Source organism: Gasterosteus aculeatus, chromosome 20, assembly GCF_964276395.1.
Source record: "Gasterosteus aculeatus chromosome 20, fGasAcu3.hap1.1, whole genome shotgun sequence".
Taxonomy (NCBI): Eukaryota; Metazoa; Chordata; class Actinopteri; order Perciformes; family Gasterosteidae; genus Gasterosteus; species Gasterosteus aculeatus.
In genome coordinates this window covers 20,486,395-20,509,346 of record NC_135707.1, presented here as the reverse complement: position 1 = coordinate 20,509,346, position 22,952 = coordinate 20,486,395, and the positions used below count along the sequence as shown (strand labels likewise).

At 46.1% G+C, this 22,952-nt stretch overlaps 1 protein-coding gene across 3 annotated transcripts in view; it reads right to left on the bottom strand.

Annotated features, from left to right (window-relative positions):
* Positions 1-22,952, bottom strand: part of ascc3 (activating signal cointegrator 1 complex subunit 3) — a 98,718-nt gene that overhangs the window by 24,534 nt on the left and 51,232 nt on the right. For all 3 annotated transcript variants that reach the window (XM_078094110.1, XM_040165080.2, XM_078094111.1), the window contains 6 exons: positions 19,809-19,973; positions 11,118-11,294; positions 10,696-10,767; positions 9,144-9,278; positions 1,452-1,643; positions 294-518 (listed from right to left, as the gene is read on the bottom strand). In XM_078094110.1, coding sequence (XP_077950236.1) covers positions 294-518; positions 1,452-1,643; positions 9,144-9,278; positions 10,696-10,767; positions 11,118-11,294; positions 19,809-19,973 — 966 coding nt within the window. The remainder of the gene's footprint in view (positions 1-293; positions 519-1,451; positions 1,644-9,143; positions 9,279-10,695; positions 10,768-11,117; positions 11,295-19,808; positions 19,974-22,952) is intronic.

The following is a 22,952-nucleotide window of genomic DNA, read 5'->3' as shown; positions in this document are numbered from 1 at the left end:
TTCTACTACAAGAACATTTTCATTAATTTCAAGTAAACGGACTACCACAAAACATTGGAGCTTCACTTTTTAACAGCAGTTGTTTTGGGCAAAAAAATACTAAATATATATTGCATAGCAATAATTTGTGTGGAGAGAACCTTACAGAGCAGGTTCCATACGCTGACTGCAAAAAACTAGATTCAGTCTTTAAAATTAACGAATAAATGGAGAATAGTACAGAAAGGTGAAAAAGGTGATTTTGGGGGAAATGAATTAAAGGAAAGATGCAGACAGGGCGGATGGAGACGGACCTCGGCGTTGAGGTTGTCGGCCAGGCTGTCCAGGAACTGGCTCTCGATGGGGTTCTGCTGGGTGAGCAGGGTCAAGTAGTGGCTCAGCTTGTCGTGGGTGGTGATGATGGTGCCCTCCCCGTACTTGTCGAACTGGGGGCGACCGGCGCGCCCAAAGATCTGCATGACGTCCAGGATGCCCAGGTCCACCAGGGCCCCGCGCTTGGCATCGTAGATCTGAGTGCCCTGTTACACACAAGAGATGTGGTGCCAGTACAGTTTACACATGTTCAGTATTCAGGGGTATTTAAAGATTATGCAATGCGAGCTTTCGCAACCGGACATTTAAGGCGGACGTCATCAGCGATGTGAATGAATGAGATGCAGGACCCAATACTGTTTACACGCACGTACGGGGACTATTTGTTCTCCAGACTACTGAAATGCGATAAACAACGTTTGGTGGCTAATACTATTTTGTGCTGAATGGCAGCTATTTACTTACTAATTATAATTTCACTGGTAACCGTATTATAAAAGCAATAAGGTACTTGAGGCTGTACTTTATCTTCAATAATGTAACTGTTCGAGGGTCGGGCCAAACAACGCCCCCGAACTGTTACATTATTGGACGATAAAGTACAGCCTCACATAGCGTATTGCTTTTATAATCAGTTAAAGGGTATCTTTGGGAATGTACTTACTTTAGAGAACCACATCTACAATGAATGACTCCTACTGAAAAGCACTGTGTGTGAATCAAAGCCATGGATGACTTCTTTCATTACTATCAAAAGACACACATTTATTCTCCTTCATCCTTATTCACTCCCGCACACACACACAAATACGAGTGATTCCTTTTTCAACAGCGCTTGTTGAAGCCAGCCGGATATTCACGAGTTGTTTTTAAAGATTCATGTCTTCAGCAGAAAGAAATGGAATTGGGTTTGTGACTGAAAACAAAAGAGCAGCTTTAAGGGCCTCGACTATGAAGTGCAGATTTTGCTTCAGTGGGGTTTGTTAGCAAACGTCTGAGCAATGAACGAGGTGGAAGTAATTGGAGCCTTAGGGGTCCCTGTAGGTGTGAGGCCTCAGGGCAGCGGAATTAGAAGCAAGAAAAGACAACAGCAAAATAGAAACCAAGACAACTGACTGAACAAAGAAAGACAAATAAACCTTGATGATGACTGCATGGGCCGGCAGGTTGACTCCCCAGGCGAGGGTGGCAGTACAGACCAGCACCTTGAGGTGGCCCTTGGAGAACATGCTCTCCATCAGGCTGCGGTCAGACCGCAGCATACCAGCATGATGGATCCCAAAGCCTTCTGGGAACATCTCCTTCATCTGCTTATTTCTGGAGCGCTGGATCTGAAGGAGAAGGTCAAAGGGGTCAGTCCAAAAAGAGGAGACAGAGGACTCAAAGGAATGTGAGTAGGAAAATATCCTGCTGGACTAACACACACGAGAGGACTCCTGCTTATTAGGGTCAGTGTCTGCCGCTCACACACACACACACACACTTTATCCCTGTCTCTGGGCAGCTAATCGAGGTCAGAGCTCTCCCGACCCGCAAGCAGAAAGCCTGGTACTGGTCTGCCTCACAGCGTTGGCTCATTTGGACCTGCATGCGAACCGTGAGACTTTAGGTCACCTACCGAGTTCTTCTCAGTTCTTCCATAATCATATTTTCTTGCATAATGTGCAAACAATGTGAAAGACCAAATGGCATTAGCCTTGTTCTGAAATGATTTCTACAGGAGAAGCTGCTGCTAGTGAAAGGCAATATTAACCGTATGTCTGTGCTTCTCGCTCCGCTCCACTGCCTCATTAAATCATGGATGCAAACCAATTGTCTAAAACCCAACAGTGATAAATCCAACCTGATCATCGGTCCAAATTCTCTCAACAAAACCAGTCAAAACTTCTGCCTCACCATCACAACTCCACTCTGTCTCCCTCCCTACACACCCGCAACCTCTCCTTCCAACACCACGTCAAACAAATCACTAACTGCCTTTTCCACCCAACAAACAGCCGTCTCCTGCTGCAGACCCATGCCTCCATCACCTCTAGAATAGATTACTGCAACAGCATCATGGCACATCATCCAGGATCCTAAATGAACTCCAGTACATCCCAAAGTCTGCTGCTCGACTGCTCACCCACTCCCGCTCCCGTGACCAGGTGCCCCCCCCGTTCTCCGGAAACTCCACCGGCTCCCACACAGCGGATCCAATGCAAACCCCTTCTCCTCACTGACGAAGCCCTCCATGACCAGGGCTCCTCCCACCTCACCACCTGCTCCACCACCACCTTCCATCCCGTCAGCTCCGCTCCTCTGATGCCAACCTCCTATCCACCCCCCACAGGACCAAGCGGACACCGGGTGACAGCCTTCTCCATGGCTGCCCCCTCCTCTCTGGAACGCTCTCCCCAAACTCACAAGACTGCACTGACATTCAAACCCCCCCCTCCCCAGAACTGCTTTTAATGTATGACTGTGTGTGTGTTCTCTATTTGCTTGCTTTGGTTTTATTTTATTTATTGCTTAGCTGTTAGGATATTTTTAAATGTTCTGTAAAGTGACTTGAAGCATTTGGAAAAGCGCTAAATAAATGAAATGCATTATCATCATTATTATTATTAATATTGTAGCCAAAGAACTACTTTCCTACCAAAATAATACGCAGGTGCAATCTTGTTTCTCTCTTAATTGTTGGTCCACCTCTAGTTGTATGTCAAATATAAAAAAGGAAATGCTTATTCGTGTCTTTTGTTTTCCAATGTGTGATGACTCATGCTTCACTGTGGGGGGCGTCACATCATCAGAGTAGCTAGCCACTGTTTGTAAAGCTAACAGAGCGTCGTTTATTCCCAAAACAACTGGGTGATGCAAAGGAATGTGTGTGTCGCTGCAGGAGGGCCCGGTGGTGGGCGAGCCGGGACATCGGGGCTGGCAGCCTGGAGGGGGGCCGGGTGCTGTTCTTCTGAGAGTACTGACAATGCTGCAGTGATTGCTGCAAACTAAAGACACAACCCAGTACCAGCGAGGCCCAACCAGACATTCTATGGAACTAATCTTCTTGTAACTGCCTCTCCGCTGCCCTTGTTTTACATAAAACACTCACCAAGCCTGCAGATGGCCATAGAGGTTGAGTCAACGACTCCTCCAACGGCTGCTCAGCGATACCTTACTGAGCGGTGGTTGTTTCTGTTTACACTGAAACACAGAGCAGCAACAGGCCACCGGAGATGAGCAGATGTCCTCATGGATACGCAGACGTTAGACCTCGAGCCCTGTGAGCATGGAGACCAGGGGCAGAGGGCACACCTTTACCTTTTTTAGGAAAAGGCAAACACCATCTCTCTCTCTCGTCGCGGACTACTGCTGTTGGCCTGAGGAGGATCGGATCAGACCGTCACACACGAGAAACCAGTGCTGACTCAAGGCCACGGCCCCTGGCGGCCCTCCATGCGCCATGTCTTTGATGGAGCAACGCCTGAAGCATGCTGATGGAATAAAGGTGCTGCCCGACTGATTCTACAAGCCGAACCTTTAGCTCAGGCCGAATCGGTGTGAATGAAGTATCGCCTTTGAGGACGTATGTATGAATGTATGACTCATGGCGTCCCTCCTCTCTATGAAGGCCCACTCTCAAGCCTTAACCTGCACAGGCCGGGTCTGACGACACGTCGCTCGACCGTTTCAAAGCCCACATGTAGATTCTCTGGCACATAAATCATAAACCCGCCTCCATCCAAACGCTGTGTGGCAGTGCATTTGTCACGGTGCTGCCCTTCCACTTTCAGCTACACGATTAGTGCAGTGACATATTCTGATGGTAATCCCCCCCAAAACACAACAAGACAAAAACAATCTTGCTTTGCCGTCAAAAGCCATTTTGCTGTGCTTAAAAGCAGGGCGAACTGTGGCCTGCTGGGACTTCTGAGGGCCCGGTTGACGCCAGGGAGCCGGGAAGGCAGGTAATTGAAATGCTACGGCTGAGGGTTTGATTTGAGGTGCCACAGGGTGTTACAGCCGAGCCTCCGGCCTCTAATCTAAGGTGAGTTAGCGCTGATGTCTGCCGGAGCATGGCTGTATCGGAGATGGCAGTGACCTAAGCTCCTGATCAGGTCCCATTAGGCCCTGCCACTCGCTGCTGCTCCTCCTGCGGGGGCTCACTCCGTCCACAGACAGCCGGCTGTCAGCTCCACTCCCCGTCTACCGCTGCTCTATGTGAACACCACCAAGAGCAAATCGACTATTCAAGAGAACATTCTCACAGGGTGCTTTCATATCTCATCCCTGATCCACAATGCAATAGTGTAAAGGCGACGAGAGAGCATTGTAGGAGATGTGGAAGCATCGGTATTATCATACAGCATCTTCAAAGTGTGGAACCGCATCGCAAATGAGGAAAATAAATACCAGAGGTCTGTGTGTGTCGAACAGCATCCCACCAACACAGGAGCACCAAAAGCGTTCATTTACTCTGTTAAATGGAGGCAGCATGGTTAATTGTTGATTTCGTTTAGTGGCCCTTGACAGCCATAATGTTTGGTGCTCAGAGCGGCTGCAGAGAGTGGGAGGATGAGCCGCCACTCACATCCACTCGGCTCCCCTTCTCCATCACGCTCTGCCTCCATCTCCCAACATTCGCTCTCAGCCCTATCTGAAGGGCAGATTCACTAAACACACCGCAAAAACGTTGTCAAATTTCATATAATTATGGTTTTTTTTACAACAGAGGTATTTTTCTACTGCAGTGGTAAATGAGCTTAATGGTAGTTTTGCATAAAGTGCCACATTTTGCACATTTCTGAAAAGCAATAAAAAAACCACAATGCATTGCTGTCCAATGCTGCTTCGTGCATTCTTTTTAACTTTCCATTAAAAATATAGAATGTCGTCAGCTCAACATAAATAGAGAGATTAAATATAAAAAGGCTGCAGGAGACCTCAGTGAGCGATGTGGTACTTGAACACATCCAGCATAGAGCAGATCCACTTCTTCCCCCTTAACCATATTGCAGAAGACTGGACCTTCTGTGCTCCAGATGCTCAAGTGGTCAATCGGCCGTGATGAATAAGTCCGTCATCATTTATAGAAATTCTCACTTTCCGTATTTTGTCCCTTAAAACAAACTTAAAGCAAACCAGATACTCCACAGGAAGGGACGCCTTGCGAAGAGGACGGGGGACACTAGGGCCTTTTTATGCTTATATGAAGGAATTCAGAAATATTAGATACAAAATCCAAGCGATAAGCAACGATGCTGTGGAGGTGTGCAGCGTAGCAGTGATGAGAAAAGAGAAAAGGCCCCATTGTTGTTTGTGCTGTAGTTTCAGCCATTGCGCTGATGAAGAACTAATTAGAGACACGGCCATGATCCCACATTGGGTAACACCCCGATGGTCAGACTGGATGGAGAGGTCCTCCCTCTTCTTCCCCGTTTCTATTATCACGATGTGTGTCACTCCCATTTTCCACCAGCCTTTGAGTCGCAGCTCGTTGTTGTCGTTGGCGTGCTGGGGGAGGAGGGACGGCTTTGGCACGGTGACAGCTTGTCACGGATCTGACGCGGTGAAAGGATTGGCGGCGGACCAGACTTGTAAAAATAGCAGCAAAGAAAGCAAACACAGACATTAATGAGCCTCTGCTGGCGCTGCTGTGGGTCCCTGGAGGCCTGGCACTCACAGACGTCGCTGTGTCTCCTCAAACACAGGGACATGAAAGCTGCACATCTGACAACCGCAGAGACGGAGCGTTTAAAGAGAAAAGACGAGGGTGTGTGAGGACATCTGTGCCGTCCACTACTCCTCAAGTTAGACACTTTAACAGACAAATCTTTCTTACCGCACAGCGTTGGTGTTACTTGTACTAGTAATCAGTGCAGCTCCTACCACTGCATGAGCTATGGTGGGTGGTGGGTGTGTAATGGACCCACAGGACCACTGGGTGTCTCTTAGCCTCCACAGTAGTGCTCCTCTCTGCCTCCCAACCGGTCACATGGTTGCATCTCTGGCTGGATTGTAGGAGTTGGAGGAAATGAAGGTGAAAGGCTCTCTTGAATGTGCAGCCAGAGGTAGGGGCAGTATGACACTTCTGCTAAGGCATGTCCTCAACATTTGGGGCATCCATGTTCATCCAACAAAGGCTGAATTTCCAACACAACGGAAAGGCAAACTGTCCATGTGGCTGAGCGGAGGGTCTGCTGTGTGTGGATGGATCCGTGGCACCATGTGTAACTGTGCTACTCACTGGTTCCCCCGTCTCTGTTGCAACGTGTGAGTTTCTCAGGTAACCCCGTTTTGGGGTAAATACTACCTCTTTAAGCATTTCAGTAGTATGAGGCAAACATTAAACGATGCCAATCAGCACTCATGAACACAGCCCCCCCCCCCCCCCCCCAGGAAGCACTACCAGTTCCTTTTCAGTAATCAGACACTACAATCACTGCAAACATTGTCTGTCTTCCACAACACAATTTCCTGATTATGTTTGTGGAAGCAGATCGGGCCAGCATTATGCATCTTATCAAACAAATTAGCTGGTTCTAATTAGTTGGACATGCTCTGCGCACGGTCGTCTTTTTAATGAGCTGGACCTCTTAATAGAATTCTAGATATTATAGCCGTCCATACAATGAAGTCTTTAGCACATGTCATCAATCAGCAGCATTGCTCCTAGCAGCACTGCCTGCATGCTGTGCTGAGAAGCGTGTGTGACGTGGTATTATTATACAAGCAGAGAACTATGGGCACATCGACGCTTCCAACCGGCCCCCCGTGCCCCCCACACGCTGCTTCCTTCATAGTACACCACTTTAATACCAAGGGGTGATCAAAAGGCACGACGGCTATTCACCAGAAACTCTATTTCACGAGAATTGATTAGAGTGGGTGTATTAAAATATCTAAGCTTGATTGACAGGCTCGACAACCCCCCTGACCCCCCCACCCAAGATTAAGCCAATTAAATAACATTAGGAAAGAGAAAAATATAGTTCTGGATTTCAAAGCAGGATAAATAAACAAATTATATGACTGACCTTAGAGGTGCTTTATTCCGCTGCATATGCATATGGGAGAGTAAAAAACACCTTTAAATATTAATGTGGGGGTAATTTCCGAAGTGCAAATAAGCAGTGCATTATCTCTGTGTGGGCTTGAATCAGCCTGATGCCTCTTCCCTCACCAGAGAAGGCCAGACGGACAAACACTCAACGACGGGCTAATGGAGTGGATAACGCTCATTATGTTGGGACGCAGCAGAGGGGCTACAGGGAATGCACAGTTAGTGCATTCATGGACATACACGGTTTCAAACGCTAACCAGGCCACAGCATACCATTGTTAGTCCGACGGCATAATCTCTTGTCTCCATTTCCAGTTTTAGAAAGCATGGAAAGTGATCTGATTTGTATACACGTCCCATTTAAATAGCGGAGAGATTAGAGGCACATCAATCTTGGCTGGCCTCAGGGAACGAAGGAAAAGGTTACTAAATTTATCACTCCGCCTTCTGTTGCAGCATATTTAAATATGGGAGTTGGAGTCTGACTGACCATCCTCTGAGGGAGAATGTAGCTCCACCTCTGTGTACTCTCCCTGCACAGAAACCATTAATTACACACACACACACACACACACACACACACACACACACACACACACACACACACACACACACACACACGCAGTGTCCTGATTTCATGCATGCATCACAAGTGTTTTGTATAGAGTGTCAGTAATACTGAGCTGTGAATAAGGGAATGAGGTGCTCTCCTTCCTATTCTCCTGGGCGTTGCCAGGTCAGCTCCCATAACCACAGGCTGTGTGGCTCTCAGTGTGTGTGTGTAATAGTGAAAAGAGGTTGGTACATCACGTCGTCTGAATAAATGAAAAGTCCAGCAGAACCAGGACTTTCCTTTATAAATGATTTGCAGAGTTTGTACTTCAGGCGTGAAGATGTAGCTCCATGTTAAATTCTGCTGCTGTCACTTTTCATTTATTAGGTGTCACACAGTGAGTAGGACATGACGGGAGGATTCTACAATGCAAAAAAGTGTCAGAGAGCTGCACCGGCACTACGTGGGACTGGAAGCCTGGTGGCCAGTGACTTTAAAGGCTAGTTTACAATCAACTGCTTCTGGCAAGCTAACCCTGACAACACTTGCTAGCTGCTAGCTCGTGTGCACGGTGCATGGTCTGCTGGCACACCATGCTTGCATGTAACCTTTTGCTTTTCTTTGTGCTATCTTGCTTCTGCACATCATCAATTGCTCTCCAGCCAGTACGGACTGTGCTGTTGTGAATTACTGCCTATGGGTATGTGATCTATACAGCTCGGACACAATAAGGCCTGAATCAACTTCACTCAAAGATTTGATCAAAATTTCCAAAATGTTCGTCTTTTTACGTTTAAAGTTCATCACAGACACGGCCCTCCTGCAGGGGACTACGGCAGCATTTCTTGATTCTAGTAAATTATTTTAGCTGTAAGAGCCAACAAGTAGCCAGAAAGCTATAAAACATCATTTTAAAAAGTTAGTTCCATTAGTCAGTATACGCCACTTGTTTTGGTTAGTGTTGTGTCCTCCTCTGCTGTTGCATTCAAAGGCAGCTCGTACGTATCACCTGATGAGCATCAGCAGCAGCATCACGCCAATCGACTTGTTGTGCTGACCCCCATTGGAGTGATGGAACCCCCACCCAAAGCCTCTAACCCCAATTTCAAAAACGTATTCTATCTGTTAAATCTTATCAGTGACCTATTTTATATTAAAAACAGCCAAAACTATTCTGAGACACGTTTGCATGCGTGCGATAAAGGGATTAAGCAGCGAGCTAGAAAGCGGTCCTACCTGTTTCTCACACTGGCCGTAGTCTGGACCCTGGCCTGACTGGAAGCAGCATATTTCTCCGTGGTTCTTGGCCATCTCGATCAAAGCCATGGCCGTTCTCACTGTGGCATTACGAGCGTGGACAAACACCATCACCTTAGAAACACAAAACAGAAACAGCATCAGGTTCTACTCATGTACCAATCAATATACAACACAACATAAATACATTATGGTAAAACAATAAGTATAAATACAAGGGCTGTCAAAATGAACATGTTAATCTATGCGATTAATGTGGCCAAGATTAATGCAATAAAAAGCGCTAAATGCACATTTCCTGCCCCTGTGGGTGTCCGCTCTGTCTGTCTGTGTGTGTGTGTAGGCGCTGCCAGAGCTTTGCCTCTGCTTTCGACTAGAAAAGCAGACGAGGACAGAGGCAGCGCGATCGACTAAATGATGGTGACACTCATTCGTGTGTAAAATAAATATATCGCAGCTCCTTTTCATATATTGTGCGATAAGTCAATATATCGATTATCGCTGCAGGCCTAGCTGGGGGTGTTGTTCTTCTAACATTTTTGAAACTTTTATTATTGAAATCTATTATTAGACCAAACAATATTGCATGAGTACATGCAGCAAGCAGCTGTGTGTGTGCTCCAAACACACTGGGTCCAGAGAGACCGCTGCAGCAAATGTTATTTATTGGAGTTGTTTTATCAGCATCACTGAGCTGTGTGGAAGCGTTGTCGGCAGTAACCGCCGGCTGCTCGGCTTATTAAACTTGTCTCTGGCAGCAGGCTCTCCACCAGGAGGAGAGGAAATTCCATCCATCAGATCCTTCCACATGAAATTAATATATGTCACAACCACTTCTTGACAATTTAATAATCAGAAAAGACGCAGCCTCCCGAGCTGAGCTGTGGCCTCCACTTCCAAGCTGGACTGGACCATTGTTTACTTTCAACCGCGGGGATGAAAAGTGGTGGAATAGACTTTAGCTGGCGTCCAAGTTCTCGAGGGGCTTCAGCGGGACTCTCTGAGGGACATAATGGGCTGCAGAAGCGGAAAAGTAAGAAAAAGTGTGTGTGTGTGTGTGTGTGTGTGTGTGTGTGTGTACACACACTGGCAATAAAATGATGCAGACAAGATAACACCGTGCTGAATAGGGAGTTCAACTCCTGCAGCAGGCGGCAGCTAAACGCTTAAGTCGGAATTCACAACTTTGATCCAATAGGCCAACTGAGGCTGAGGACTGGAAGCAGAACGAGGGCAGGCTGGGGATGGGGAGGGCAACACTGGGGGAGATAAGCACTGCAGACACTTTAGATAGCAGGTGTTCATTCCAAATGGTTCACAAAAGATATTTACTGCAAGAGGTCCTAATCATGAAAAAGAAACATATTTCTATGGAACCAGTCGTAAAGAATATGTGGCGTTTTGTGGAGCTCCACCAGCATTCCTGTGGGCCTCTTCGTGTTGTTCAGGATCACACAATTCACGGTATAGAAGCCTCTCTCTTCACATTGCATTCGGTTAGTGGGGTTCCAACACGCGGCGGGGCTCTTACCTGATGACCGGCTTTAACCTGCTCCAGAACTTTGTTGTAACACACCTCCTCCATGTCACGGAGCTGCTGGATCTGAGCAGCACACAAAGTTACAATAAGTGTTCATCCTGACTGAGTACGGGCAAAGTTGGAACGCGTAAAAGAAATGCCGGCACAAAGAGCTGTAACGTGCGTAGTGTGCGTGCTGAAATCTGAAAACCTTTCAGAGATTTATAACTTGAACCATCAATGACGTAGCACCCCCCAAGATAATAACCGTCCAAAAGCACATGGTGTGGTGTTGACACAACGACGTTATTTCAAACGTCCTTGAAGTCTTTCTGGGTTCTTTGGTGGAACGGCTTCTTAACAGAGAACCCCCTAATATTGTGGCTAAAATGCTAACCCAGGAAGAATCTTCATGAATCCATTGGTCTGCTTACCTTGTTAGTGGATTTGATGCCAACAAAGGTCTGTCCAAGGGGCACCGGCCTGAAGCGACTGTCGAAGAAGAAGAGGCCGATGTAGGGGTTGACGTGCAGGAAGGCGGCCACGTCCAGGTAGTTGGGCAAGGTTGCCGACAGTCCCAGGATCCTGATCATACTCTGGGTGGATTCCACCTAACCAGAGAACAACACGTGTCACAGCAGACCATCGGCAGCGTGAGCAGCGCTACTGCCCATCTGTCCCGGAAATGACCCTGACACGGGGACACGGAGGTCAGGACAGCAAAAGAGGTGCTGAGAACAGATTATTTAACAAGGTTTGGTTGAAGACTTTTTGGACGTTGATTGTCCTCATTTCCCAAAGACCCCTGTTGAACCCGCAAGGGGGCCAACTAGCAGACGGAGGCGTCTCCCCAGCTTCTGAACCAACTGCATCACATAAAGGCACGGCAACTGTTGTGTGTGCATACTGACTGACCCACACATGACGGTAGCCATGTGTATTACGCTGTGTAATCTAACCTAATCGCTGTTAATACCAGTAACATTGAATGTGACAACATTCGCAGAAGTTTGAAAATAAAAGCCTCCTGAATAGGGCTTTGATTTGGGGCCTTTGGGCCCCTGGAAATACATTTACATGTTGGCCCTGGTCAATATGTAACACTGCACGATATGCTGTGCTACATTCCTCTTGCAGTGAAACAGAAGAATCAATAAAAAAAACCAAAGCACTTTGTGAAAAGTGGCCGTTGACTCATGAGACAAAGTATATGATCTTACTCATGTACTACCTCTTTTTGTCTTTGAGACCTAATAAAAAATCAACACTGGTGAGAGGAGGGGTTTGGGGATGGGGGGGGGGGGGGGGGCTATCTGTGAGCCTCCTGCTGGATGTGACAGGGAAGATTGGTATGGCCTTTAATGTGATGCAGTACCTGTCAAACCCATCGAGATAAGATGTAACCAGCGCCTGCCAGCCTGCACTGAACCTCGTACTGCAGATGCCCCCCCCGTCCCCCTACAGGGAGGCAGAGCCTCTGCACAGTTTTCTATGCTTTCTATGCCCTGACGACAACTTTAACTGCCTCATTGCATTGTTTCAACAAAGTCTGACTCCCCGAAATGTTACGGTCACTGTGATTAACAGCTGAATTCACAATTACCCCAAGGACGATAGTTATTGAGCTGAAGACTACGTAATTAATGGAGCACAATGTTAAACGCAAACGCTGTGGTGACCTCTGAAGTCCTGTGTGGCTTCTCTTGGCTGCTGAAAGAACAGAATTTCCCATTGGCACCAATAAAGGACTGTTTTCTCTAACCATCTATTACACCAGAGAAACCCTGTCAGTGGTGGGTCACACCGTTTCTGCAAAACAAACACTGACACGGTCAATTCCACCACCAAACAGTACTCTTCTTTACAATACTACTCATAGTATTGACAAATGCTGATGGGAAGGGTGCAGAGTTTAAAACATCAGGAGTAAGCAGACAACATTTGTGGACCCGAAAACATGAACAGGTTCTGTATCCTGAAGCCGCATGAAGAGAATCATACGTGTCGTCATATAATAAAGTTCTGGGGGAAACAACATTCACCGGTTTATCGGAGCCTCTGAACAGCTGGAAATAGTGAACCAGGAGCTGCAAACAAGGCTGATGAGACCAGATATCACAGGCCGAAGCACCAAAACAGCAAGCTGATCTCCACCGAATGCAGTTTACTCCCTGGATTACATATACATGAGATCAGTGGTGAGAGGAGAACAGAACCACCTGGTAAAGTGCCCATTAGTCCTTCTGTGGGCATTGAAAATATATCACAACAAAAACCATATGGGAGCTCCATAAATACCACACCAACAAGAAGAAGCCCCACAACAGAGCCACGGGAAAGGCCTCTGTGACAAAGGGGGCAGCGCATCATTGGTGGCAGACCATGTGGTTTAAACCAAAGCTCCTCCAAGTGAAACATCAAAGTGATAACTGGCTTGCTTCTTCAACATCTGCATAAAAAGGGGGACAAATATCATTTAGCTTACTGGGATTTTCATATTAATGTGTCTGAAGACGTGAACCTTAGCACCTTGCGCATCAGAGGCAGTCGGAGTAATTCCACCAGCACAATCAATTACAGCAGCCTGTCAGGTGTGGCAATAATGAGACGGGGGAGATGAAGGAGCTGGGGGGGGGGGGGGGGGGGCAGGTTGGAGTATGAGCCGTTTACTAATTCTCCCACAAAGGCACGCTGCTTTCTGCCCCAGTCACATGTAGATAGAATTACTAGCAGGAGGAATAGTCCCACATGTTATGCTCACTACTAATTACACCACACCTCCACAGACTGGTAGGCAAAACATTGTCTAACGTGAAAACGTGGGGCAAAAAAAGACTGGTGAAACCTGATGTAAATAACCGTTAACTTGTTAATAAAGTAAACCTGTCTGCATGGCTCAGCTCTGTAACAACACATGAAGACGCTCCGAGATGCTTCCTTGTAGTCCATCTCTGGAGAACATGCGTCTCCTAGTGCGAGTTGGGTCAGATTCCCTAAAGGCTGCGTTCTTTTCCTAAGCGCGCATGAATTCACCTGAACCATCTTGACCCCATGACGTTTCGCACAGAGGTCAAGGAAAGGTGGTCAGGAATAGACTGTAGGAGGTTGAATTTGACAATTTGAATCCAGCCTGGAGGTGTGTTTGGGGTCCTGTTGAAATATAAATGCGGGTCCTACTGAGAACAAAATGTCGCTGCAGAATGCTGGTAACCTAAGGTTTCTTCCCTTTTTTCCCTCTTGTAAGGGTTTTTTTCATTTTTTGGGGAGTTTTTCCTGTGCCGATGGAGGGTTTCGGGGCAGAGGATGTTGTATGTGTACAGACTGTAAAGCCCTCTGAGGCAAATTTGTAATTTGCGATTTTGGGCTATACAAAAAAAAATGACTTGACTTGACTTGGTCAAGTGTGCTTCGAAGTTTGAATAAAGCCCCAACCGTGTCACCAGCAAAGCCTCCCCACACCATCACACCTCCTCCTCCATGCTTCACGGGGGGGAACCTCACTAGAATCCATCCGCTCAGCGTATCTGCGTCTTCCAAAGCAGCCTGATTCACGCGCTCTCTCCTCTGAACAGGTGATGGTGAGATGTGTCTGCTAGAACTCTGCTGAGTGGCTCTAATCGGAGGCTTCAGGGGCTGATAACAAATGAATTTATCCTTGGCAGCATTTATTTACCCTCGGCACGTCTTCCTGTCCTGGGCGGAGTGTTTGACTGCAAGACTGCACTTAAGGAAACAGTCAAAGTCGTTGAAAGTTTCCGGATTACCTGACCTCCCTGCCTTAGAATAATGATGGACTGTCGTTTCTCTTTGCTTAGTTGGCTGCTTCTCGCCATAATGTGGATGAGAATTTCACTGAATAGAACAGTGCACCAACCCTGCCTCTGCACAACACAACCGATGGTCTCAAACACAATAAGAAGGCAAGACATTCCACAGCGCAATCCTGACCGGACACACCTGTTAATGGAGAACCATTCAAGGTGACCACCTTGTGAAGCTGCCATCAAAGTAAAAGATTGAAAATATAAAACAAGGCCTGTCAATAGATTTAAAAAAAAACAACTAATTAATCGCACATTTTGAAATACATTAATCGCGATTAGTCTTCAGACTAAATCTTACAAGTCCTGAGTAATCACTCCACATGGAGGCAGAATGGTGGCAGAATTCCACCGGGTGGAACATGTTGAACTAGCGACTCTTCCTGTTGTCCTCGTGCGCTTTGCCCTCAACTCTGTCTTTTAGGGACTCAGTGGAGGGTAGATGGTGAGAAGGAGGTACCCTAGCAGCTAGCTTAGCCTAGCAGTCCTAAAGTGGTCAGTTTGCCACTCACCCCCTTCTGTTTGACAGGTGGAGGAATTCATTTGCACAGTCCTTGTGTTTGTTGAGTGTGGCCTGCAAAGCAGAGCCAAACTCTCTATGATCCATCGGGCTTCTTCTCTATTATTCTCCTTCCGTACAAAGGTTTGGCACGCTACTCCTCCCGCAGCGTTGCTCGCACATGTCTCACAACTTAATCTAACTTCATCTGGACTCCATTGTGTGCTATGACTTCTCAAAGATAAATGACTGACCGTTTTCCCCCAAATCCCCAATAACCAAGCCAAAGAGCTCCATTCAGTGGAACGGAGTTTCAAAAACAAAGATTTGCAACCCCACTGCCTCGCTATACTTCAACATAGACAAATGATTTAAAGCTTCAAACGTAAGAAAAAGTCTTGACTTTATTCTGCCAAAAGGGCATAGGCATACCTCCAACGGCTGCCTTGTATTCATAGTTAAAGTTTTTGAAAACTGGAAGAGACGGTTTCTACGTTTATACTGTGTGTATCTCGCGAGGAAGTGAGTGGGATTGCAATGTTAGAGCGTAAAGCAGTGTCAAAATCCGGTCATTTATACTTCATAATGTGTGCTCAGAGCAGTGATACCATCCTGAACGAAGTGCTTACAATCATAACTGCTGGATTTACTTGTTTTAAGTGGCGGTGGGTTTGTCATCGTGTTTCAAAAGGGCTAGAAATCCCAATGGTTTGCATTTTATATTACATGTCATTTAGCTGACACGTTTATCTAAGTGCATAAGTTATATGTTGCAACGTCTCCGGGCAGTTAAGGCCACGCAACACACACCAGAAGTAAACAAAGTTGCGCTAACTGTGTTAAAATGTTTTATCGTATTAATCTCGGCCACTTTAATTGCATAGATTAACATGGTTTCTTTGCAGCCCTACATATGACATTATGTTTGTTTAATACTTTTTTGGTTTACCTCATAATTGTTGAATGCTGCTTCATATCCCAGATATTAGAGGATTTTTATGCTTTTCTTCGTATGGCACAGCTCAGAGTAACGTTATCGCTTGAGGGGTTTTCATCTCACCTCTTTGCAATACTGTCATTTCTGTCCAACAAAAATATTTTATTCACTGGTTGTCAAGCGATTAGTTCTACATTAAAACTAGTAGTTTATGCAGTTTAATGACTTTAGTCTTTTTTCTTTCTTTTTACATTTTACATTACAGTATTTCCTTATTGCTCAATTTTCTTCCTCTTTTTTTTCATGTCTGTATTTTTTGCCGTTTCTTTATTTGTCCAATGCATTTTCTAGTTTCCATATGTTTTCCTTCATAGTTTAGATGTCTTCCAATATGAATCTGCAGTGTGTTCGAGAGTGTTTGAGGCTCTCCGGTTGACATTTTCAGCTCTTTATGAACCCTTTCCATAAGTCAGCATTAGATGTTGACTTTGAAAGCGCCTGCGGACGTCCAAATCATGGAGAAAGAAGGCTTGTTGTGGTTCCACACCGTCCCTGTGTGCAGGGGGACCCTGCATTCACAGTGGGTATAACGGAGACCCCGGAGCCACGGATGTAGATTCATCCGCCACAGGAAACAGATGCAGTGGCCGTCCTTAGCCAACATTACGCTACCAGGACGATAAAGGGAGCCGTCTTTAGCCATTCATTCATTTATTCAGACCAAAGCTGTCAGTAATAAATGGCTGTTAGCCTTTTTTATGTGGAACATTCAGCTTTACAGAAATCCATGTGATGAGTGCTAAATTAGGTAATTATTTCCAGAAGACCTTTTGATCTTGGTCTGGAATTATTCATTGATGCCTAAATAATACATATTAAAATGTATCAATCAATCCCATTATGTGTCTTTGTTCTACTTGTGTGCCGTTCACCCCCACTTCTTTTTTTCCTGTTGCTCCTTCGTTTTATTTTTTCCCTTTGTGCCCCCCACCACAATCCCTTCACCTTGGAGCTCATTGTGCTCTTCCCACACACTCTGAACACACAGATGCTGTTTACAGCCTTTCAAGCAATGACTTTCTGCTCTCAGCGAGCAAAACATTCCCCCACGACACCTATTTTCTAATCTGCATCGGAGTTGTATTACTACAGCAGCCTGTATTATAAACACCAGTTCTTAAAGCCCTGTACCGTCTAATATTATAATAGTTATTAGTTGAATTGGTCTCATCATTTTCCTAAATATTGCAGGCACATATTGATAATTCACTACGGTTTGTCTTTCATATTAACATGACAAGTATTGAGTAGTAGGATGAGTATTAATTAATTAACATTCATGAATGAATGTTTTATTTTAGCTTCATCTATTATATATATATATATAGATATAGAAGGACTCTGCTTATGACTCACTGTTTCTCCTCTCCTGTAAAACACACATATGGAGATTAAACTCAACAGGTCAGCGTGATATTTAGTTCAATCTTCATATTTCATTACTGGCACATCTCAACTTCTTAGTTTCAAAGACATTAATAGCACACAGTGCATCATTTAAAGGGCAGCACACAGAGTGCATTTACTAGTTGAGGCGTTCTTCTGAGGCTCTGCAGGAGCTTTTTGTTTCCTCTGCTGTCGGGTCGCTCTAAGGGAAACGTAGCATCCAGTGTTTGTGAGTCTGTCCTTCTCCACTATCCACGATCACACCACAGATCAGACAAGAGCCCTCGGAGCCGGTGGGAAGGGTCAATGCACCCGTAGATAGATACCGCCAAGCACCACCAACGGGAGGAGAGAAAAATAATCAGGATATTACAAAACAAAACTGGCCACTATGTTGTCCAATAAGAAGTCCCTCCTTCTGGGTTGCTCAATGCAGCACAATATAAGCTACCTAATAGCTGGAGCAGCTTGAGCCTTAAATCTATGAGAAAGACTACGCAGCTGTTGCATAGCTTGGTCTCTGTCTGTTTCTGTGTGGATGGATAAACACAATGACTGCTGCTGGGATCAGGCTGCGGCGCGCATGGCAGACTGGGTTTACTGGCGCGCTGATGGTTAAGTCCTGTGTTGGGAGCATTGACTGCAAACTTGTGCGCCGCAGCACAACCTCTGAAGGTGGCACGCTGTACAAAGAGCCCAGTCAGCTCTTCTACAGTACTATCAGCTAAACCGGCAGATAAGTGGCCAGTGAACCCAGCAAACCGCGGTCACACGTGTGGACCAGTTTTCAATTACCTGGCGTTAACCCCCGGCGAGAGGTCAGCGTCGCTGCCCAGCACAGCAGCTCATCCTCCAGCAGGCCACTGCTGTCCTGCTACTTCCAACCTTTCTCAGCATGCGAGTGTCCGGTCCAGTGGGACGTTTCCACAGAGGCATTCATTCGTTTCGCCCACCTGGACAGTCTTTACAGACGTCCAGCAACACGCGCTGACGTCCTCCATGTCCATGCACACGGCCTTCTCAGAAGCTCCCAGCGGGACATTCTGTGCTCATCACAACGATTCTATCGGACTCAGAAAGCGTGCACGTGGACGTGCTCATCCCACGGAGGCACGCATCCCCTCGGACACGCCACGTCCCTCGGCGCCAGAGACAGAGAGACATCGCTCATCGCCGGGCCTCATTCTCTCCCCGTGTCGTGTCTAAACGTCCTGGCTGCTTCCTGCGCAGACACCTGTCAGTCACCCTCGCCTCCACAGACAGAGCACTGATTGCGTCTTGCTGCAGCAGCATGGTGCCAAGGAAGCAGGACGCATGCAGTCTCTGACGTGTTGTATGGAAGAGCATGCTGATGTCACTTTAATAGAGAAACACTGGAACTGGAAGCTCATACTGACTCTTGTCACTTATCTAGACACATGCAACCAGTAACGCTGCACCCAAAACACAGAAACATGCCAATAGAAGTACGTAAAAGTCACCACAAAGTAAAGAGATTAAATATGTGTGAATATTAAACACTAGACGACGGCTGAGTGAGGAAAGACTGTAAATATAATAAATCCAATGCCAACATTTGTATCAAAAAGTCATTCTTTAAGGAGTTATTTGATGTCATTGGACTAAAGACTCATAAGTCTAATACACATCATCGCCACGACAAATACAACATCTCATCCAAGCTGCATTTACCCGAGTACACTGAATAACTCCATGGTTACAACTCCATAAATGCTCACTCTCCCGTGCCTTGTTAATCTCACACACACACACACACACACACACACACACACACACACACACACACACACACACACACACACACACACACACACACACACACACACACACACACACACACACACACACACACACTCCCTCTCCGCTCCCTTTGTGTCTCATTTTCCAGCTTCAGTCGGTGTTTAACAGAGGGCTCTGGGGACGTTTTGTGGATAATGTGGGAAGAGTAAAGCGATAGGGGATGAAGATGAGAAGTGCTGTCTGCTTGTTAAAACTGAAATGTTTGTCACACAGTGGGGGAAAAGAAAAGTGCAACTTGGCAGAAAATACTGTAACAAAGAGGAGAAGCATCTTCAGAACATTGGTACTCAACCTGAATACTGAGTTATGTGTCCCAAACCATTTTATGTCCTCAGGTCACACAATATATACATGCAATGCTGCAGATACATATGAATTCATATTTCATGTATTACAAAGTGTATATATATATATATATAACATATACTGTTATACAAAGACAGACATTGAATGTTTATACACTGCAGTTTATCTTTAATAAAAGTGTACAGGTCTTTACAGAAAAACTCGAAATGGCCACTTCAAATGTATCTTTCATATATAAAACTATCTTCACACATATTCATGGCATGTGGAACAAACACTCAGCAGCAGGACTGACCTGTCTGATGGTCCGGGCCACCAAGCTCTCCAGAACCGGTCCTCGGTCTTCGTGGAGGAGGTGCACTTCATCCAAGATTAGGAGACGCACAATCTGGGAGAGAGCCACATCGCCAACACTCTTTCTGGTCACGACATCCCACTTCTCCGGAGTCGTCACCAACATCTGGAAACACATAATGTGTACATATATATATATATATCTATATATATTGTAATGCTTAAGCACATCCAGCAGCTCTTTTAACCACCACACACACGTTATCATTTGGCGAAGGGCCTGCAATATCACCTAATATTGAGCATCGTGTCCTTAAACAATACAATTAGCCTCCACTATAATGTACTGTATTCGGTGCAGTAATAGGATGTAGTAAAAAAAAAAAAGCACATTTAACTATCCGGTTAGTTAAAAGTCGAGGTCCCGGTACAGGTCTGGGGACGCCTTGTTCAGTGGGCTGTGCGGTCTGTCAGAAAATAGATGAGCACCAGTAACGATGTGATGTTGCCAGATGTTTAGCTATGAAGATAGAGATGTTAGAGATCGTTGCAGACACACATTTCCCCCATAATTCCCCGCATGACAAACGGTGTAAAACCAGAGCAACACAACCACGATCCGTCCACAATGCTCTTTAACTCATGGCTCATCAATGCCCGATCGCCCGTGGCTCCGCTCATTACAATGCAAATCAAAGCCCCTAAATCATAGCAGCACAGTAGCAGGCGAGCACCATTAGTCACGTTGTGTGTGCTGCGTCACATTAGTTCTACCACGTGTGCGTCAATGTCAGCGGCATCCACACAACTCGGCATTTCTCACCGTGTGGCCTACTGCATTAGTCCTTCAGACTTATTTTACTCAACACTGTACAGACATCTCATGCCTGGTGCCTGTAGTTCTAGTGAAATCTGAAAAACACCACAATGCATAATTAATGGCTTGTGAACTGTTTGCCAGCCGGTCTGTGTGTGTGTGTGCAAATTCCAATTAAACCCTTTCTGTAAAAGCACTTCATTAAATCCTCTCTAGTTTGCATTTAAATCAATCTATCCAGCCATTAGAGGCTGGCGTACTCACAGAGAGGGAAGCGCCGGCTCCTAATTGGAACTACTGGTTAATCTAAATGGAGGCTCTGGCAAATGGAGCCCAGGCCAAAGTGCCTTCTTAATTGCATCACAAATACACACGAAGAGGTGCAGAGAAAGCATGACATTGCTTGGCTGGTTACTGGTCGACCGCAGCAGGACTGGAACCAAAATCCACAGATTCTTAGCATTTCATGTACGTTGCCAACGCTTCTTGCAGGTGACAAACTAATCAGAGAATGGGTTCAGAAGCCTGTACAGAAAAACATCACAATGACCCGTAAGAAGGGCTCCCTTCAGCAAATCACCAAACCAATAGTTGAAAACGGGACACGAGGCGTCTTCATGAAATCGTGTGCGGCTCCTCATTGGTGCCGCTGGGACGTCACATGTTACGGATCCAATTCTCAATATATTGACTTTGTGGTGTAATCGTTCTCGGGTGTTTTATAAAACGTGTGCTCTGCGTGTGATGGCAACATGTAAATAGCGTTGTGTCTTAGGGGACAGCGAGTCTGAGACACATGTAGTGTTTTGGGATGAACGGATGTTCAGCCTTGTTTGTGAAGCAGGATCTGGGTATTTTCCCGAGGAGATCAGCTCATGTCGTCACGTTTTAAGTGTAAACCAGGAGTTCTCTTCCATCCACTACATTCATGAATGACAAAAGCATCTCTCTCTCTCTCTGACGCACATCTGTGCGTCACCTTACACTGTATCTTTCCACGCCGGAGCAGAACATCTTTGACCTGTAGGTGTTTTAACTCTGCTCCATGCTTGCAAGCCTTTAACGAATGTCCCGTTAAAGCGTTCTAACAAATTCCATTTGTTCTGCTTGTATTTCCTGGGGCTTCGTCTTGTGCTCAGGTCTGCAGCATACGACTAACGGACATCGTGCAGGTGAAAATGTAGCGGCGGGCGTGCTCGAGTTGGTAGTTCACGCAACTTTACCTCAGTGTCATGTGACAAGCGCAAGCAATTAACACGTTTGGATTGGTTCCCTTGGTAAACAGAAGTCAGACTCAATGGAGGGAGAGCAGATGTGTTCCCGAATCTTTAATGAGCTACCAGCACTTTGCTGCTATTAATGAAGTTGGCTGGACAGAAAGAACGCTGTCAGGGAGCCTCGGTAGAGCGGTAACGGGAGCACGGCGAGTATGTTAATGAAGTGCTCCACACGCCTACGAGCTGCAGGCTCATGAGGGATAGAGCGAGCATGGATGTGTGAGGAACGAGGCCAACGCTCAGTCCAAATGTCCAGCTTGTGGACTCGGTCATAAATGCAGTGTGATGCCGTGATGCCAGTGACAGGGCTTCAAATCTCACTTAAACGTCGATTCAAGATACTTTGTTTGGACTCTGGACAGAGATACAGGAAAAACCTCCTGCTTGATTCTGCAAAATTGTGCTGGAGAGCAAACATTAAGTAATAGAAGAGCATTAATTAGTAATGCGAGAGCACAATTCCCTTTGCTTTCCTTATCTGGACTTCTGAAGCATAAAGGTAACACTCTCATAGATGGAAAATCTCCGCTTCATGTTCATTTAAGAGGAGTGCATCTTTAGGGTGCCTGACATTCAGTTAAAGGCTCTTTTTGCGCTCCCATCAGTTTTCCCGTCAATCTTTTTTTAAATCCGGCGTAACAAGCATCAAATAGTCTGCAGGTGACCACATTACAGAGAAAGAGGAGGCGGCCGTCCTACCAGGTAGCTCTCTGGACAGTGAAGGAGTCCCACCATGCCACCCACCCACAAACTGGCATCCACGCGGCACCATCCTTCCAAAGCCTTTCTGTTTCCATGGTAACTACCACAGCCATGGAGAGACGAGGACGTGAGAGGAAGAGGTAGGTGGGAGCAAGATGGAGTGGGAACGATAAAGAAAGCGTCTGCCGGATTGTGGAAGCGGTGATGAAAAGCTTCTCGTGTGTGGGCGTGTCCTCCTGACTGAACTTTACCGTAGTATTAGACAACATGTAAATACAATGACAACTGTGGTTGGTGTCTGTCAACATTGGAAAATGTAATAAAACCTTTGTAATTGAGGAATGTGTCA